We start from the raw sequence: 14079 nt of genomic DNA, 5'->3' as shown, positions 1-14079 counted from the left end.
CCTTATTGCAATTTGAAACAATAAGGTAATGAGGGTAATTTTTTTAATTTCATTATTCATGGTCACTCCTCAAGTTGAAAGGAAACAAATTGGTGGGTGGGTGAAGAATCACCCATCACTATTTTCTTTCCAACCAAAAGATAGATAACCTTAATCCTCTCTCTCTCTCTCTCCAGATTGTAATTTTGTTTATGTTTTTTCCTTTAATTTATTCTTTATCATTTGGGTGTAAAGTATATAGACTGTATATTAAATTAACTAAAAAGGAAATTGGATTTGCAGAATGTTAATTATTTGGTCTTCGATTGAATAGAAGAATCAAAACTCATGCAAACTTAAAGGGACAAAAACAATAAAAAAAATTGTCCTTCCTACAAACCAGAGCACAGTTTCCCTAAACATTCCTATGAAATAGTCTGGTCCTTAAGAAATTCATAACAAGCACTCGTGCTTGTAGGGATGAAAAGATTTATTAATAAGTTCAACTAGTTGTCTAGAAATACTTAGCAAATTCGCCTGCAGATCAGAACGCCATCACCCACTGAAGCATGAGATATTTCAACACGTGAGTCAGAAGAAATGGAGTTATTAAACTCAATGGTAGACTGCCTCCAAGCTCTTTTCTTTTCTGGAACATCCTCTTCAGGTAAAGCAACATATCCTCCCCACAGTGTGTTATCATAGATAATTATCCCTCCAACCTTAACCAATTTCATCATCCTCTCAAGGTAATTCCAGTAATTAACTTTGTCAGCATCAACAAAAGCAAAGTCAAAACTCCCTTCATTCTTTGGCTGCAATGTAACATATATAGAGTTAAACATTCCAATTCTTGAGAAGTGACCATGAAAACTAGAACATTTTTCTGGTGAAACTTAAAAGGAGCAAACACTACTAAAGCTTACATCTTGTAGCAGTTCATCAAGAACTGGTAAAGCTCGTGACTCGATAAAGTTAATTTTGTGCTCAACCCCCGCTTTTTGTATAATTGGCAATCCTATCTCATATTTTGTTCGATCAACATCTATGGCTGTAATCTGCAATTTGGCATTACAAGGCATAAGGATTTTGCCAAGACAATGTATTTAACATACATACTGATCGTGAATGATTTGCATACCTTGCCATCATCAGGAATTGTAAGGGCCGTGAGGAGAAGAGAGTATCCTGTAAAAACCCCAATTTCAATTGTCTTCTTTGCATTCACTATCTTCAAGAACATGGCAATTAGTTGACCTGCATCTGGTGATGTACCAAAGTATGCCCTGGACAAGATATTTGTCACTCAACCTGTTAGAAGCAATCACATGAAACTATATCCCAGAGTTCCCACTATCTTTTTTTTTTTTGGTACAAATGGAAATATTATAGATTCGCTACAAATTAGTGCAGTATAGAAAAGCTCAACTTTATCAAAAGCTAGCAAAGTAACCACGACTAGGCGTGGGGAATCAAAAATAGCAAAGTCTATGGGCTATCTAGCACCCAAGAGTCCCCAATAATAAAAATATGTTTTATTGGTTCAAATAAAATAGTTTGGATTATGATTACTTAGATTTGTTTGAATTAGGATTAATTCGAATTGAAGTAAGTATTTATTTTTTATCCAATTGAAATTTTGCCATGTATAAATTCATATGCCCACAAAAAATAAAGTATTACCATGATTTCCTGAGAGAGAATTGGTCTACTAGTCTAACTTAGAGATTTGGGCTCCCTCAAAATAGTTTATTTATCAAATTTGGAGGTCTTGATTTCCTCGAAACAACATATTAACACTAGGTATTAGAGCCAAAGTTTTGAATTTCATTCCATTTCAGCCGGAATTTTTCATTCCGGTGGACAACCCGGTGCTCTCGGCTCATGCTCACTAGCGTTAATGGGGCTGGGTGCACAGCTATGGCTCATTCGGATTCATTGCTCCCAAAAGCCTAGGCCCAACGGATAGAGTGTCATTATGGTCACGCCTAGATGGAAGACGCTAGCTCAAGTAGCTCTTCTCTACCCATTTTTCATTCATTTAAAAAAAATGATAAATATGTTTTATTGATTCAAATAAATTAGTGTGGATTAGTATGAATCATGATTATTTTACTGATGGTTTATAGGAAGTTAGTATTTATCTTTTATCCAAATGAAAGTATTTCTATAAATTTTGATGTTGATAATAAATGAAGTATAGTCATGATTTTCTAAGTTACAAATTGTTAATTAGTCTAACTTGGAGGTCTAGACTCCCAAAGTATTTAATTATATCAAATTTGGAAGTTTTAATTCCCTCGGAGCAACCAAAAAAATATTGTATCCATTGTGACATTGTTGGTACAAATGCAAGGAAAAGTTGAAAGTCCATCACTTCATGTCAATAATGCTTTTAAACAATCTCTAAATGATTTTGATGTGAACCATGTGAAGACAAAAGAAAATGATGAGAGAGAGAGAGAGAGAGAGAGGAATTTGGTGGTTTAATGTAGTTTAAGATAGAAAGAACTATTACAATGGTTGGGGTGCAGTAGCTTTCCTCAGCTCCTTAAGAGGCTCTGGTTCTCGTGGGTACACACTAGTTGCCAATATGTACTGCCAAATTAATAATAAAAAAATTAGATTGAACGTCATTGACTTAAAAAGAAACAAAACAGCTAAACTCAAGAAAAAATGTCAAGAAGATAATAGACAGTACCTCATATAACTCCTCACTCTGCAAAATCAAAGGGTTTGGCAGATTTCCTTGCTTTTTTGTGTTCTCCATCTATATATGCAAGTGCGTAAGAAATTATGACATTCCTCAAAGAAAAAAAAGTTGCTAGTATAATAACTTTCCCCAATGGTATTTTCAATTTTTTTTTTTTTATCAAACTTGTCTACTATAGTACTGCATAGTCATTCCAAGAGAAGACACACACGCACATGTGACAAATCATAGTCTCTCAATTAAGTATACTCGAAGGTAATAGTTACCGTTCCAGCATAACAATCTCAATCACAAAATTTCCAAGAAAGGGAAAAACAACGAACACTCATGATAAGGCAAAACGTGGTGTCAGGAAACAGAACATACATAAATAGAAAGAAAATAAAACTTGTCATACACTTTCAGAAAGTGATCTGTCAGAGGCTTCTGAATATCCATGCTTTAACACAGTAAAGAACTAACCAAACCAAAGCCCTGAACCTGAATCACTGATATTTTACTTACTCTGCTCTTAATTTCAACTACTTCCTTATGTTTCTTCAATATGGACTGGGTTCCACCATTGTTGTATGTGTAACCTTTGTTTTAGTGCTAGACCACTTTGAGAAATAAAAGTAGTGCGACAGTGAGACCCGTGCTTTTCAGATTTCAAAGCTGCAACTAATTAGTGCTAGCATAAAGGCTTCCTCAGTTGTTCCTTTCTTGTTTGTCCTTTCTCGGAAGCTATGTTTCCTTGGGATATTTCCAAGCGATGTTTTCACTAGTGCAAACTACAAAGAATCTTTTTCTTCTTTTCTTTTCAATCTTTTAACTTAATATGATTTGTCAAATCTCAACTACGTATGCAGATGATTCGTGACCACCCAATTTGAAAGAGTTGCCCAATCAAGATATTTAGATCCCAAATTTTTACCGCTAATGTCAATTTTATGGTAATCACTAATCACAAAATGTAAATCCCAATTGTGTACAAGATTAGCCAATTGACATTAGCATGCATGGATAAACATTAAATAAAGCAAAACCACGTAAAATCACAATAACCCACAAGACAACAAAGTGTTTACGGGAAAGAAAACTCGAGCATTAGGCAGAAAAATCTCTTTGAGGCATCATAGTATCAAACAATCCACTAAAAAAAAAGGTTGTAGTACATCTTACAAACGAAGTCCTCTTAAGTAAAGAGGTAAAAAATATATATTCAATACCTCCAAGCTTTTGCTAGCAACCGATTTCTCTAGTCCTTTCTCTCCTCTAGTCATCAAATCTGCAATTGAGCCTCCAATTGGAAACTCCAAGTCTCTTTGGCTGTTTTGTAGTGGTTCCAATGCGTCCCAAGTGAGTTGACACAAAAACTCAAAAGGTTGGTTTGTGTGATAGATTTGATCTCCTCTCAAGAATTTGGCAATGGTGAGAGCAAGTAGATAGAGAGATTGATTTGGGTTTTGCTCTAAAGTTATGGTTTCTCTCAAAAATTTTCAAATGAGACTTTAGGGTAACAAATTTGTGGGAAATGGAGCTTATACAGGTGGGAAAAAAGGTTGTATCTGTAGTAAAAAATGTAACTGAATTGTCTTAGGTTCAGTGAAGTACATCAATTCACAACTTCAATTTTAGCACATGATCCTTTCATCTCACCAACTAAATACAAATAAATTTGCACAAACAAATGGAAATCTAGACAATAAGATACAAATAAGTTTGACATGGAATTAACCAACAATTATAGACCTTACAGAATGGTGCTCATGATAAGTCGTAAGCGCCACTAAAAAGCCATAGCAAGTTCTTGAAAAAGTCAACCGTTAAAAATTAGTCTAAGTGCCAATTTAGTAAGTTCGTGAAAAAGAAAATCGTTATAATTATATTACTAGTAGACCCATAATGTTGATATAACTATTTTTAATGGAGTATAATTAAAATATTATAATAGAGCATTTCGGTTATGCAAAAAATAGAAAATATCTACATTTTATTTCACTTAAAACTCATTTTATCTATTTTATAATACACTATACATCTATTCTATATTTTACAACATATCACGTTAAAATAATCTTACTTTAAAGCTATAGTGGAAGAGAGAAAGTGAGAAAAGAGAGGAGACTGAGCATAAAAGAGGAATAAAAAGAAATATACATGTTGCAACAATACTTATGTATACTTGCTTAAGCACTATAGCAAGTTGTAATTTTTTTTGCATGTTAGCCCATTGGATGGTGTCTTTTATGCATTTTTGGTAAATTGTGTTATATATTAAGCACTATAGCAAGTTGTTAATGTATCATTTATTTTGGCACAAAAATTTAGAAAAGACATTATACAAAATTGAGAATCCAATCAAAATTTAATTGAATTTTCTCTGAACTTTACCTCTTAATATATATATATATATATTTACCATGTAAGCACATGACAAATTATGAGAGAAAATCTATCATGTATCTGATATATGTATCTATTCTCTCACATGAAGGTAGATCTCACAAGTGTGACATCCACTCATATGTGAGAGGGTGAATACATACAACCAATAAATATAATGTCACGTTCAAATTATTAGTCTCCCAATTATGTATCCTTGAAAGTAAAAGCTACCGATTATAAAATAAAATAAAAAAGTGAAAGCTACCGTGCATGCCTACACATCAATCTCAATCACAAAATCCCCAAGAAAAAGAGAAACAGTATACCCAAACGACGAGCCATTTTTAACTATACTGGCAATCCTAATATCAGATTATAAAGCTACAAGTGCAACAAAAGCGTGGTGTCAAGAGACTTCTGAATATTCATCCTTTAACACATAGTGAAGAAAAAAACCATACAAATAAAATGAAGAGAAGGAGACATACCTTGTAGCTTCTGGCTTGGGGAAAAGAAGAAGAAGAAGAAGAAGAAGAAGAGGAAGAAAATATTTGAAGCTTTGAATTGTTAAGAGTCTATTGTTTCAACAACTACCTATTGTTTCTTCAATACAGACTCAGTTCCACCATGAAAGCTCTCTTATAGACTCTGTTTTAGACTTTTAGTCAAGGGCCTCTCACAAGCTTTGGCAATTTTCAAGTTTCAACTATAATAATGTTCCCTTGCATAAACGCTTCCTCAGTCTTTTCGTCTAGTTTTTTTTTTTTTTTTAATTTTTTTAATGTTTTTCATAAGAATATTTCCAAGCCAATGTCATCAAAAGCGTCGGTGACTATTAATTGTTTTTCATAAGAATATTTCCAAGCCAATGTCATCAAAAGCGTCGGTGATTATTAATTTTTTTTGAAATGGTACGCATGGTAGAGCTAGCTCACGTATGCTACTTTGACAAGTAACAAGTAAACAAGATTAATTCCCAGGAAAACCTTTTTTTTTTTTGGTTCTTTTCGTTAGCTGCCAACCATTTTAATATGTCAAACTTCAAATAACGTAAGCAGATGGAATAACCAATCCATTCGGTGATCAACAGTAAGTCGTAAGTACTAAGTACCACTCATAGGGTATAAAAGTTCCTCAAAAAGACAATTGTTGTTATTATTATTAATATATTATTGTTATTAAATTCTTGGAAGGATAATTATTAAACAGGCTTGCATTATTAAATTTTTGGAAGGACAATTATTAAGCTACAGTAGCACTAAACAGGCTTGCATTTCTCCTAATAAAGACAATAGCGAGTTTGACAGCATCTCATCCCTCAACATGATCTTGTCCATTGCTGAACTAAAAGTTTACGAAAAACTCGTACCTGGTTATGTATGATAAATCTAATAACACACAACTTTCACAACACTTTTTCATAACTTAATGTGATTGTTTTAATAAAAATGATGTTCATAATTGATCCATGTAAAGATGATGTTTATCCAATCAAAACTTGTCATCTTAACAGGTTCTGAAAGATTTGATTATCCCTAACATTTCTAGATCGCTGATACACTGTGAAAAGCATTCTCAAACATTTGCAGGACATCTCCAGTTCTTTAAAACATCAGTAAGATTATAGACATTGTACTGGACAAAAGTAAGCCAGTTACAAGTTAGAACGACATGCATAAACTAGGGAGGTTCACATTCTTACAACTTTGATCTTTAAAGTCAACCAAGAGAAAACAATTCACTACGCTACAAGATCGTTCAAACCAATATAACCTTATATTTTTATGGTACAAAAAAGAATACAAGGACAAAAAAAAAAAATTATTAACTGACATGACTCGTTTGGACAAGGAAACTATAATCTTACTCATCCTATAAAGCTATAACCAACAAAGCTATTTCGGTTCTCGGATAAAAAATGTAATTACAAACATGCACAGTGTAAAAGTATAACCACCCACAATAATCATGTAACAGTACCTATATTCTATGTGCAAGTAACTCAATTTATTACCGACTCTGTCGGAGAGACTGGAAGTGTGCACTTAAGGCATCATAGTCAGGAAGCTTTGGGTGAACATGACTAGCCTTTTCCTTAGATGGAGTTTCTGCACTTAAACTTGGAGACCGTGGAATTTCAACTGAGGTTGATCTCTCTGGAAGAGAACTGGATGAATGGTTTGCTGTGGATGACTTCAGACTTTCCTCACGCAAGGACCTCTTGGATTCTGGCACTGGCTTAGAAGCTACCTGCTCTGTTGACCGACGCTGCTTGGCACTTCCCAAGCTATCTAAGCTCTTGGTCTGAGATGAGGGCTTTGTTGGAGCTTCACTAGCATATGAGCTCCTTGAAGAGGCTTTCCTTTCAGTGCTAACAGATGTTAATATCTCTGGAAGAGACCCAGATGAATGATTCCTTGTGGATGACTTTAAACTTTCCTCATATGAGGACCTCCTGGATTCTGGCATTGGCTTGGAAGCTGCCTGCTCTGTTGACTGACGCAGCTCAACATTTCCTAAGTGATCTGAGCTCTTGGTCTGAGATGAAGGCTTTGTTAGAGCATCACTAGCATAGGAGCTCCTTGAAGGGGCTTTCCTTTCAGTGCTAACTGAAGTTAATATCTCTGGAAGAGAACCAGATGAATGTTTCCTTGTGGATGACTTTAAACTTTCCTCATGCAAGGACCACTTGGATTCTGGCATTGGCTTAGAAGCTGCCTGCTCTGTTGACTGATGCTGCTCATCACTTCCCCAGTGATCTGAGCTCTTAGTCTGAGATGAGGGCTTTGCTAGAGGTTCTCTAGCATATGAGCTCCTTGAATAGGCTTTCCCTTCCACTCCATAGTCAGGAGTCAATGATTCCTCAGGAATATCTGTGGCCTTAGAATAAGAACTCCTACTGGTACTTGAAGAAGGGGCTTTGGTCCTCCGCGACAATCCAGTAATTGGTCGAGCATTGCCAAAGGAAGCCTGTTTAGGAAGATCTTCCTCAGAATCACTAGTATCTGCACCAAAATATTTAATTGGGACCCTTGAGCTTGAGTTTTTATTTACTTTAGTGCCTGCTTTCTGATTGTATGGCTCTCGGCTACTGCTAATAGTTTGCTGGGAGAACTCCTTCAAATCACCATTATCAGAATCGGAAGATGAGACCGAGACTGTTGAGTTTGGCTCTTTACTTTGTTTTAAAATCACCTTCTGATTGTGTGACTCTTCATTGCCAGCATCATAATTAATTGAAGTCCTGCCTGTTACAGAAGAAGAGGATTGCTCGATCTTGGAAAAAGTATCATCTGATGGTTGTTTGAGTGATGAGGCACTGCCTGATTGATTCCTAGTATAAGGTGGATGCCTGAAACCCTTATTTCGAAGGCCTCCCTTCAACTTTCCAAAGTTCAACTCACTACCACTATCTAGACTAGATTCTTTCAGAAGTTCATCATCTTTCCTAGCATCAGGTAACTGTGGTGTGGGGTCATTGTACTTGATGCTCAGGTCTGATTCTGATTTCTTATGTCTTGGAGATGGCACATCACCATAACCAAACTTTTTCTCAGATACAATACTAAATTTATTTCCTTGGTTCGTATCAAGGTGTACTTCCATGGGGTCTGTATCAACTGAAGAGGTTGGTAACCATGGCTTTCTGTTAGATGCCACATTTTCCTTCTCTACAGATGAAGATCCTGCTAACCCATGACTTGCACTCTGGTTCAGATCAGAATTTCTGTCACGATGATATATATCAGAGTCCATACTCCTAACAAGCTTTGATTTGACTAGCTCCTCTTCACCATCAGAACTTGGGCCCTCTGAATCATCATAAGTTACATGCGATAGATCATGTGGCTGTGAAGGAGCTGTAGAACTTGTCAAACTTTCAGAAAATACCACAGAAGAAGAATGCTTCTCACTGAAAGAATCTGATTGAAAAATAGAATCTCCAAAGGACTCCCCAATGTTTCTCCTGGGGCTCCAAGCATTTGTATTTTCAAACAGATTTACAGGTGATTTTCTACCTGGTGATGAAAAAAACAAACTAGATTCTTGCCTTGTGAACTCATTCTCTTCATCAAATTTGTAGTTATTATCATCAGAACCATATCCATCAAAAACTACAGCAGCATTGTCATAAGAAGTTGTCTCCTCATCATTCGTGCCGATGTTCACTTCATCAATAACAGGAGAGTCCTGATCAGCATCATTCCCTAACACCTGGTGGTTCAAATTCAAAATATCAATGTGTTCATCACTAGAAGTGCTTGAATGAGAATGAGAGGAAGCTCTGCTTGATTGTTTTCTGATTCTTACATCTCCAACATAATCAAATTTTTCAGATTTCATGCCATCATTCAGGTCACTAACAAATTCTACCTTATTATTGCTGGATTGTTTCTTCACACTCACTTCACCTACAGAGTCACTGTTGTCTAGTTCAGATGAGTTCCTTTGAGTATATCTATCTGTCTTTTGGGAAACATTAACCAAAGGGTTGTTATCAACAGAAGCTGACCAGGTAGATTTCTCAGTGTTCTTATGATCATCCCTGTAATACCTGTCAGCTGCTCCTGCCAAATTATCTTGTTCAGTATGATCAACTTGAACATCTTGCTTCCAAGAATTTCTTCTAGGAGAGGCATTACTAATTGGACCTTTGGCAGGATGTTTACCTTGCAACTTTGACTCCGCATATTTTTGAGACCCTTCACGGTTTAGACCATAAGCAGAAGATTTTGGCGATTCCATAGAATATTGCCCGGTGAACTTTTCACGACTTGAAAGTTCTGCAGCTGCTCTGGCAGCCATGCTTGCACGCTCTGCAGATTCAGCAGCTGCCTGTGCAGCAGCAGTAGCATCTTTAAATTCCATATTCCAATTCTGCCTACTTGAAGAAAAAGCATTACCATCCCCAGAATATGACTGCCTAAATTCTTTCTCTTCACTTCCAGTTCCTAAAAGAAAAATAATCCCATAAATCCACCTTTAGAAAAAGTATATATTAAAAGTTTCCACTATGTAAGACCTTAAAGAGTAAGAATTTACAATCTTCAAATGAATACTTCACATACCTGAAGATCCTGCTTCTGCATTAAAGGTGCCAAATGTTGTTGCCTTATTGGCACCGACATCTGCAGAATTAAAATTTTGGGAGTGAGGTGATCTTGAATTGTGGAAGTTTCCAGATACATCATGCTTTGCTTCATGTTTAGGTGAAACTTGAACATTAGGAGGTCCCCTGTAATCATGATGAGGTGGAGCTTGGACAGGAGGTTCCACATACATTTTACTGGCCTTCTCGAAAGTGTTTGGTCCACTCTGCTCAAATATATGGAAATGACATTAACAAAGAAACCATATAGACAATGACATGCATATATAGATTACTTCCGCACCCTCATATAAGCTATATGCTTTATGACAATCTCACACCAAGCAAATGTATGGACCAATTAGATATGATTTACTCTTACCAGCAAATCCTCACTAGACTTTGTATCTTTCTCTTGCATTGAGTTAGGATCCCATTTGAAGTTATGTTCCTCAGCAATTGCACTCAAGATTTTGATCTTGGTCTGGCTATCAGGTGCTTTGGCAGATAACTTCTCAACCAACTGAATTGGAAAACATTAAAAATAAGCAAAAAACACCAAACCATTGATCTCTGACAGAGATTATGTTATCATCTGTGATTTCAACATATGCAAACTTACCATGCGGCCTACACCACAATCTGGACGTAATTCAACAGCAGCAGAGACAAATTCTTTTCCATATTTAGCTGTAAAATGTTTGCGGACATCCATGAGCTCAGGAATGTCTGCACACCTTGGTGATGCAAATATTACACTTGCAACTGCTTCCTTCAGATCAATGGGGCAGTTTCTGGAAAAACATGAAATATATCAACATGATGCAAGCTCTCAGAATGATCTCCTTACGTAAAGTCAAAATAAACCTCTATACACAGAACCCTTCACAGTTAAGATCATAATGTTGCAAGTTACAAATTCTGATAGCTTTTGGAGTTGGCTGTCAACATAATTTAAACTATTATACTAAATCAAACAGTGGAGCACCTACAAGACTGCAATTCATGTCTCACTCAGCAGGACTGAAGCTAAACCGTATCAGTGTGTGGATACTATAGAGCCACATGATTGACAGGAATTTAAATGACATCAGACATTTTCCCAAGAAAGGGCTGTGTTTCTTTATTGCTTCTTACTTTATTGCAAAGTTATGATCTACCACATTGAAATGCATGTCTCTGGCTAGGGGTTTTGATTTTGTTGATTGGTGCATTATTTATCATTGTTGTGGGGAGATTGTGGATCATTTGCAACTTCATTGTGAGAAGGCTTATTGATTGTGGAGCTTTGTTTTAGATCTTTTAAGATTTGTGGATCTTACCATGAATGGTTCCAGATGTTCTTTTTGGTTGGTGGATTTGGTTGGGAAAGTAGTAGTCTAGCATTTGAAATTTAGTTCCGTTATAATTAAAGTGATGTATTTGGAAGGAGCGTAATTGGCGGACTTTTGAGAACATGGACAGTTCCAAAGACCAGTTGCTTGCTTATTTTAGTGGTTCTATGTTTGACTGATCTTAGGCTTGGGGACTCACATCTAGTGATTCTTCTCTCCCTTTGTTCCTTCGTTCTCTCCTTTTTTGTAATTAATTATCTTCTTTGTTTTTTTCTCTTCCTCTTAATTTTTGGACTGCTTTTTTTCTTTTTATGCATAAAGCAGCTCTCTGAATATACATCTTTCTTACTTATAAAAAAAAAAAAAGGGAATTAAAAAGGAAATGTTTTTACCTACACACACTAATATTTCTTGGTGTATGTAATTATGCATGCTAGCAAGAGTGCTACAAATAAGGTAGTCAAAGGCGAAAAGTGACCTTAAGGCACCAAGGCCTTGCATCACCCGAGGGGTGAGGCGACAAAAAGGCACTAGCCTGAGTAAAGTGAGGCACCAAATTCTTAATATATTTATTATACGTATAGAACTTAAACCATATGTACCTAGTGTATTATAATATTATAATGAAGTGTTTTTCAATGTGTAGCATAAAGAAATTAGGTCTATCAAATTATTTCAAAATAGGATTAACATGGTTTAGGCTCTATTAGTTAGTCCTAACAATATGTTTTACAAAAAGCTTCTATATAACTAAGTCTTACAAAACAAATTTGTAAATTAATTTAACTAACAATAGGTTTTAAAACATGCCTTTTGAAATTAATAATCTAAAAATAAGTCTCACAGCAAACTTCTATAAATAAATAAATAAATAAAAACTTGAGGCTCTCGCACCTTAGTGCCTTTTTCATGGCTTAAGGTGGTCGCCTTGCTTGCCTAGGCTCTAAAGGCAAGCACCTTGCCTTAGAGCCTTTAAGGCACCTTAGGGGCACCTCGCCTCGCCCGGGCGCCTAGGCAAGTACCCGGCTCGCCTTTGACTACACTGGTTATAGATTAACATAACTGATAACTTTTACAAATTCACATACTTTTGTGACTCAATGATTGGTAAGCGTGCTGCAATGAGTTCGCAGTATATCTCAATAAGTTCAAATGCTGCCATTGTCTTCTCCTCCCTGACAACATGTTCAACCTGAGACAAAGAATTAAAAACATAAGTTAGAAGAAAGAGAAGTCAAAGATAAGGAAACAGGAAGGGGAGGGGAGCATACGGATTCGACACACATTAATACCTTAACAAAGTATAAAAATCAAAGACACAGATACAATTTACCTTTAAGGTAAGATGTCATATGCAAAATTCCAGAGCATGAAGTTAAATCTTTGCTAAATTACTACTTAACCTTATAAAAAGTCAAAATTGATGGCTGCAAATTTACCACTTAAGAAAATTCTAATATTTCATATCCACAATAAAAATCCTCATATCAATTGAAAATCATCCGAGCCCATTTTTTTTTTTTTCCAAATTTTTCCATCATTCACTTATCATTGAATGGTGGAACATCTCCCACTGCATAATTCCACATGGGTTATTAAAATAACCGATGCCACCAAGTTACACACCCATTCAGTGAGCCTTAAACACAGTTGAGCTATGCGCGCACGAGCTAAATAGCTTGATTATTGATTCCATGTTATTGATAACAACAATATCCATACCAATTGTACTCAATCCAAAAGAACCAAATGACAAGTATGAAGTAAAATCATAACAAGCATAACAGAATGATTAAAAAGTGATCAAAACCTAAATGGAAACTCAAAAAAAAAAAAAAAAAAAAGCAATAAAAACAACAAGGATCTAGAATAACCTACACGAATCATAGCAGTCCGTTCCTGCCCAGACTCTAGCAATTGAGCCACATCCCTTTTCAACTGCTTCACCTGTGCATCCTTCTTATTCTTCAACAGCTTTATCCGCGACGCCGAAAGCTTCAACGCTGTTTTGCTGAATACCAAAAACCGCCAAAAACAATCCAAAATTCTCATATCCAATTCCATCAATCAAACAGTAAAATCCGAAATTCCTCAAAACAAAGGCAAATAATAAAGAATCTGATTTCTCGGAAACCAAGCAGAGACTGAAAATTAGCGAAAAAAAAAAAAAAAGTTATAGATTACCATTTCGCGGGCTTGAAACTCCTGTGTAGCATAGTTGTTCTAAATTTGTGACGAAAAAAAAAGGAGGTTTCAGATCGTTGGAGTCGCAGAGCAAAATTAGGGCTTTCTGAAAGGGACCGATATGCGATTTTGAATTTTCTGATTTTTTTTTTTTTTAATTTCAAAAATATGGAATTTAAATCAAAGAAGAAGAAGAGAGAATCTTAGGGACGAAGAAGAACGCGTGAAAATGGAAGCGAAGGGACTTATTACGCGGAATATTAATATAACTATTAAGTGTCAAAATTGATATACATGAAAAATTTTAAATTTAAGCGATTTTTTTTTTTGGGAAAAAAAAATTAAAGCGAGTTTTTAATTGTGACTTGTGAGTTCCGTAGTCAAGGATGGAACCCAGCAGTTTCAACAAACAC

At 35.7% G+C, this 14079-nt stretch overlaps 2 protein-coding genes across 7 annotated transcripts; both read right to left on the bottom strand.

Annotated features, from left to right (window-relative positions):
* Positions 1-275: 275 nt before the first annotated feature.
* On the bottom strand, positions 276-5685 carry LOC142638360 (putative caffeoyl-CoA O-methyltransferase At4g26220). 4 transcript variants are annotated; one of them, XM_075812385.1, is made up of 7 exons: positions 5548-5685; positions 3901-4239; positions 2681-2749; positions 2498-2577; positions 1121-1265; positions 906-1037; positions 276-794 (listed from the first exon to the last, which is right to left on the bottom strand). In XM_075812385.1, the coding sequence occupies exons 2-7, from the start codon at positions 3952-3954 to the stop codon at positions 504-506; spliced, it is 771 nt and encodes a 256-aa protein (XP_075668500.1). In that variant the 5' UTR covers positions 3955-4239; positions 5548-5685; the 3' UTR covers positions 276-503. The 4 variants fall into 4 exon arrangements, with proteins under 4 accessions (XP_075668500.1, XP_075668506.1, XP_075668514.1 ...); XM_075812391.1 differs by lacking the exon at positions 3901-4239; XM_075812399.1 differs by lacking the exons at positions 3901-4239; positions 5548-5685 and adding an exon at positions 3197-3339.
* Positions 5686-6736: 1051 nt separating this feature from the next.
* LOC142614732 (uncharacterized) lies at positions 6737-14079 on the bottom strand. 3 transcript variants are annotated; one of them, XM_075787298.1, is made up of 8 exons: positions 13667-14079; positions 13361-13493; positions 12571-12674; positions 10771-10942; positions 10531-10671; positions 10129-10375; positions 9730-10011; positions 6737-9627 (listed from the first exon to the last, which is right to left on the bottom strand). In XM_075787298.1, the coding sequence occupies exons 1-8, from the start codon at positions 13696-13698 to the stop codon at positions 7070-7072; spliced, it is 3669 nt and encodes a 1222-aa protein (XP_075643413.1). In that variant the 5' UTR covers positions 13699-14079; the 3' UTR covers positions 6737-7069. The 3 variants fall into 3 exon arrangements, with proteins under 3 accessions (XP_075643413.1, XP_075643423.1, XP_075643404.1); XM_075787308.1 differs by having other exon boundaries at positions 6737-9621; XM_075787289.1 differs by having other exon boundaries at positions 6737-10011.

Source organism: Castanea sativa, chromosome 1 (genome assembly GCF_040712315.1).
Source record: "Castanea sativa cultivar Marrone di Chiusa Pesio chromosome 1, ASM4071231v1".
NCBI classification, from domain to species: domain Eukaryota; kingdom Viridiplantae; phylum Streptophyta; class Magnoliopsida; order Fagales; family Fagaceae; genus Castanea; species Castanea sativa.
This window is presented reverse-complemented; position numbering and strand designations above follow the sequence as displayed.

Excerpts from the sequence above, each read along its gene's own strand:
- LOC142614732 (XM_075787289.1), bottom strand. The coding sequence starts at position 13,698 with ATGCTACACAGGAGTTTCAAGCCCGCGAAATG. Across the intron at positions 12,675-13,360 it reads AACGGACTGCTATGATTCGT|GTTGAACATGTTGTCAGGGA; the intron begins GTAGGTTATTCT and ends TCTTTGTCTCAG. Across the intron at positions 10,376-10,530 it reads AGTCTAGTGAGGATTTGCTG|AGTGGACCAAACACTTTCGA; the intron begins GTAAGAGTAAAT and ends ATATTTGAGCAG.
- LOC142638360 (XM_075812385.1), bottom strand. The coding sequence starts at position 3,954 with ATGACTAGAGGAGAGAAAGGACTAGAGAAATCGGTTGCTAGCAAAAGC. Across the intron at positions 1,038-1,120 it reads CAATTCCTGATGATGGCAAG|ATTACAGCCATAGATGTTGA; the intron begins GTATGCAAATCA and ends GCCAAATTGCAG. Across the intron at positions 795-905 it reads TTGATGAACTGCTACAAGAT|CCAAAGAATGAAGGGAGTTT; the intron begins GTAAGCTTTAGT and ends GTTACATTGCAG.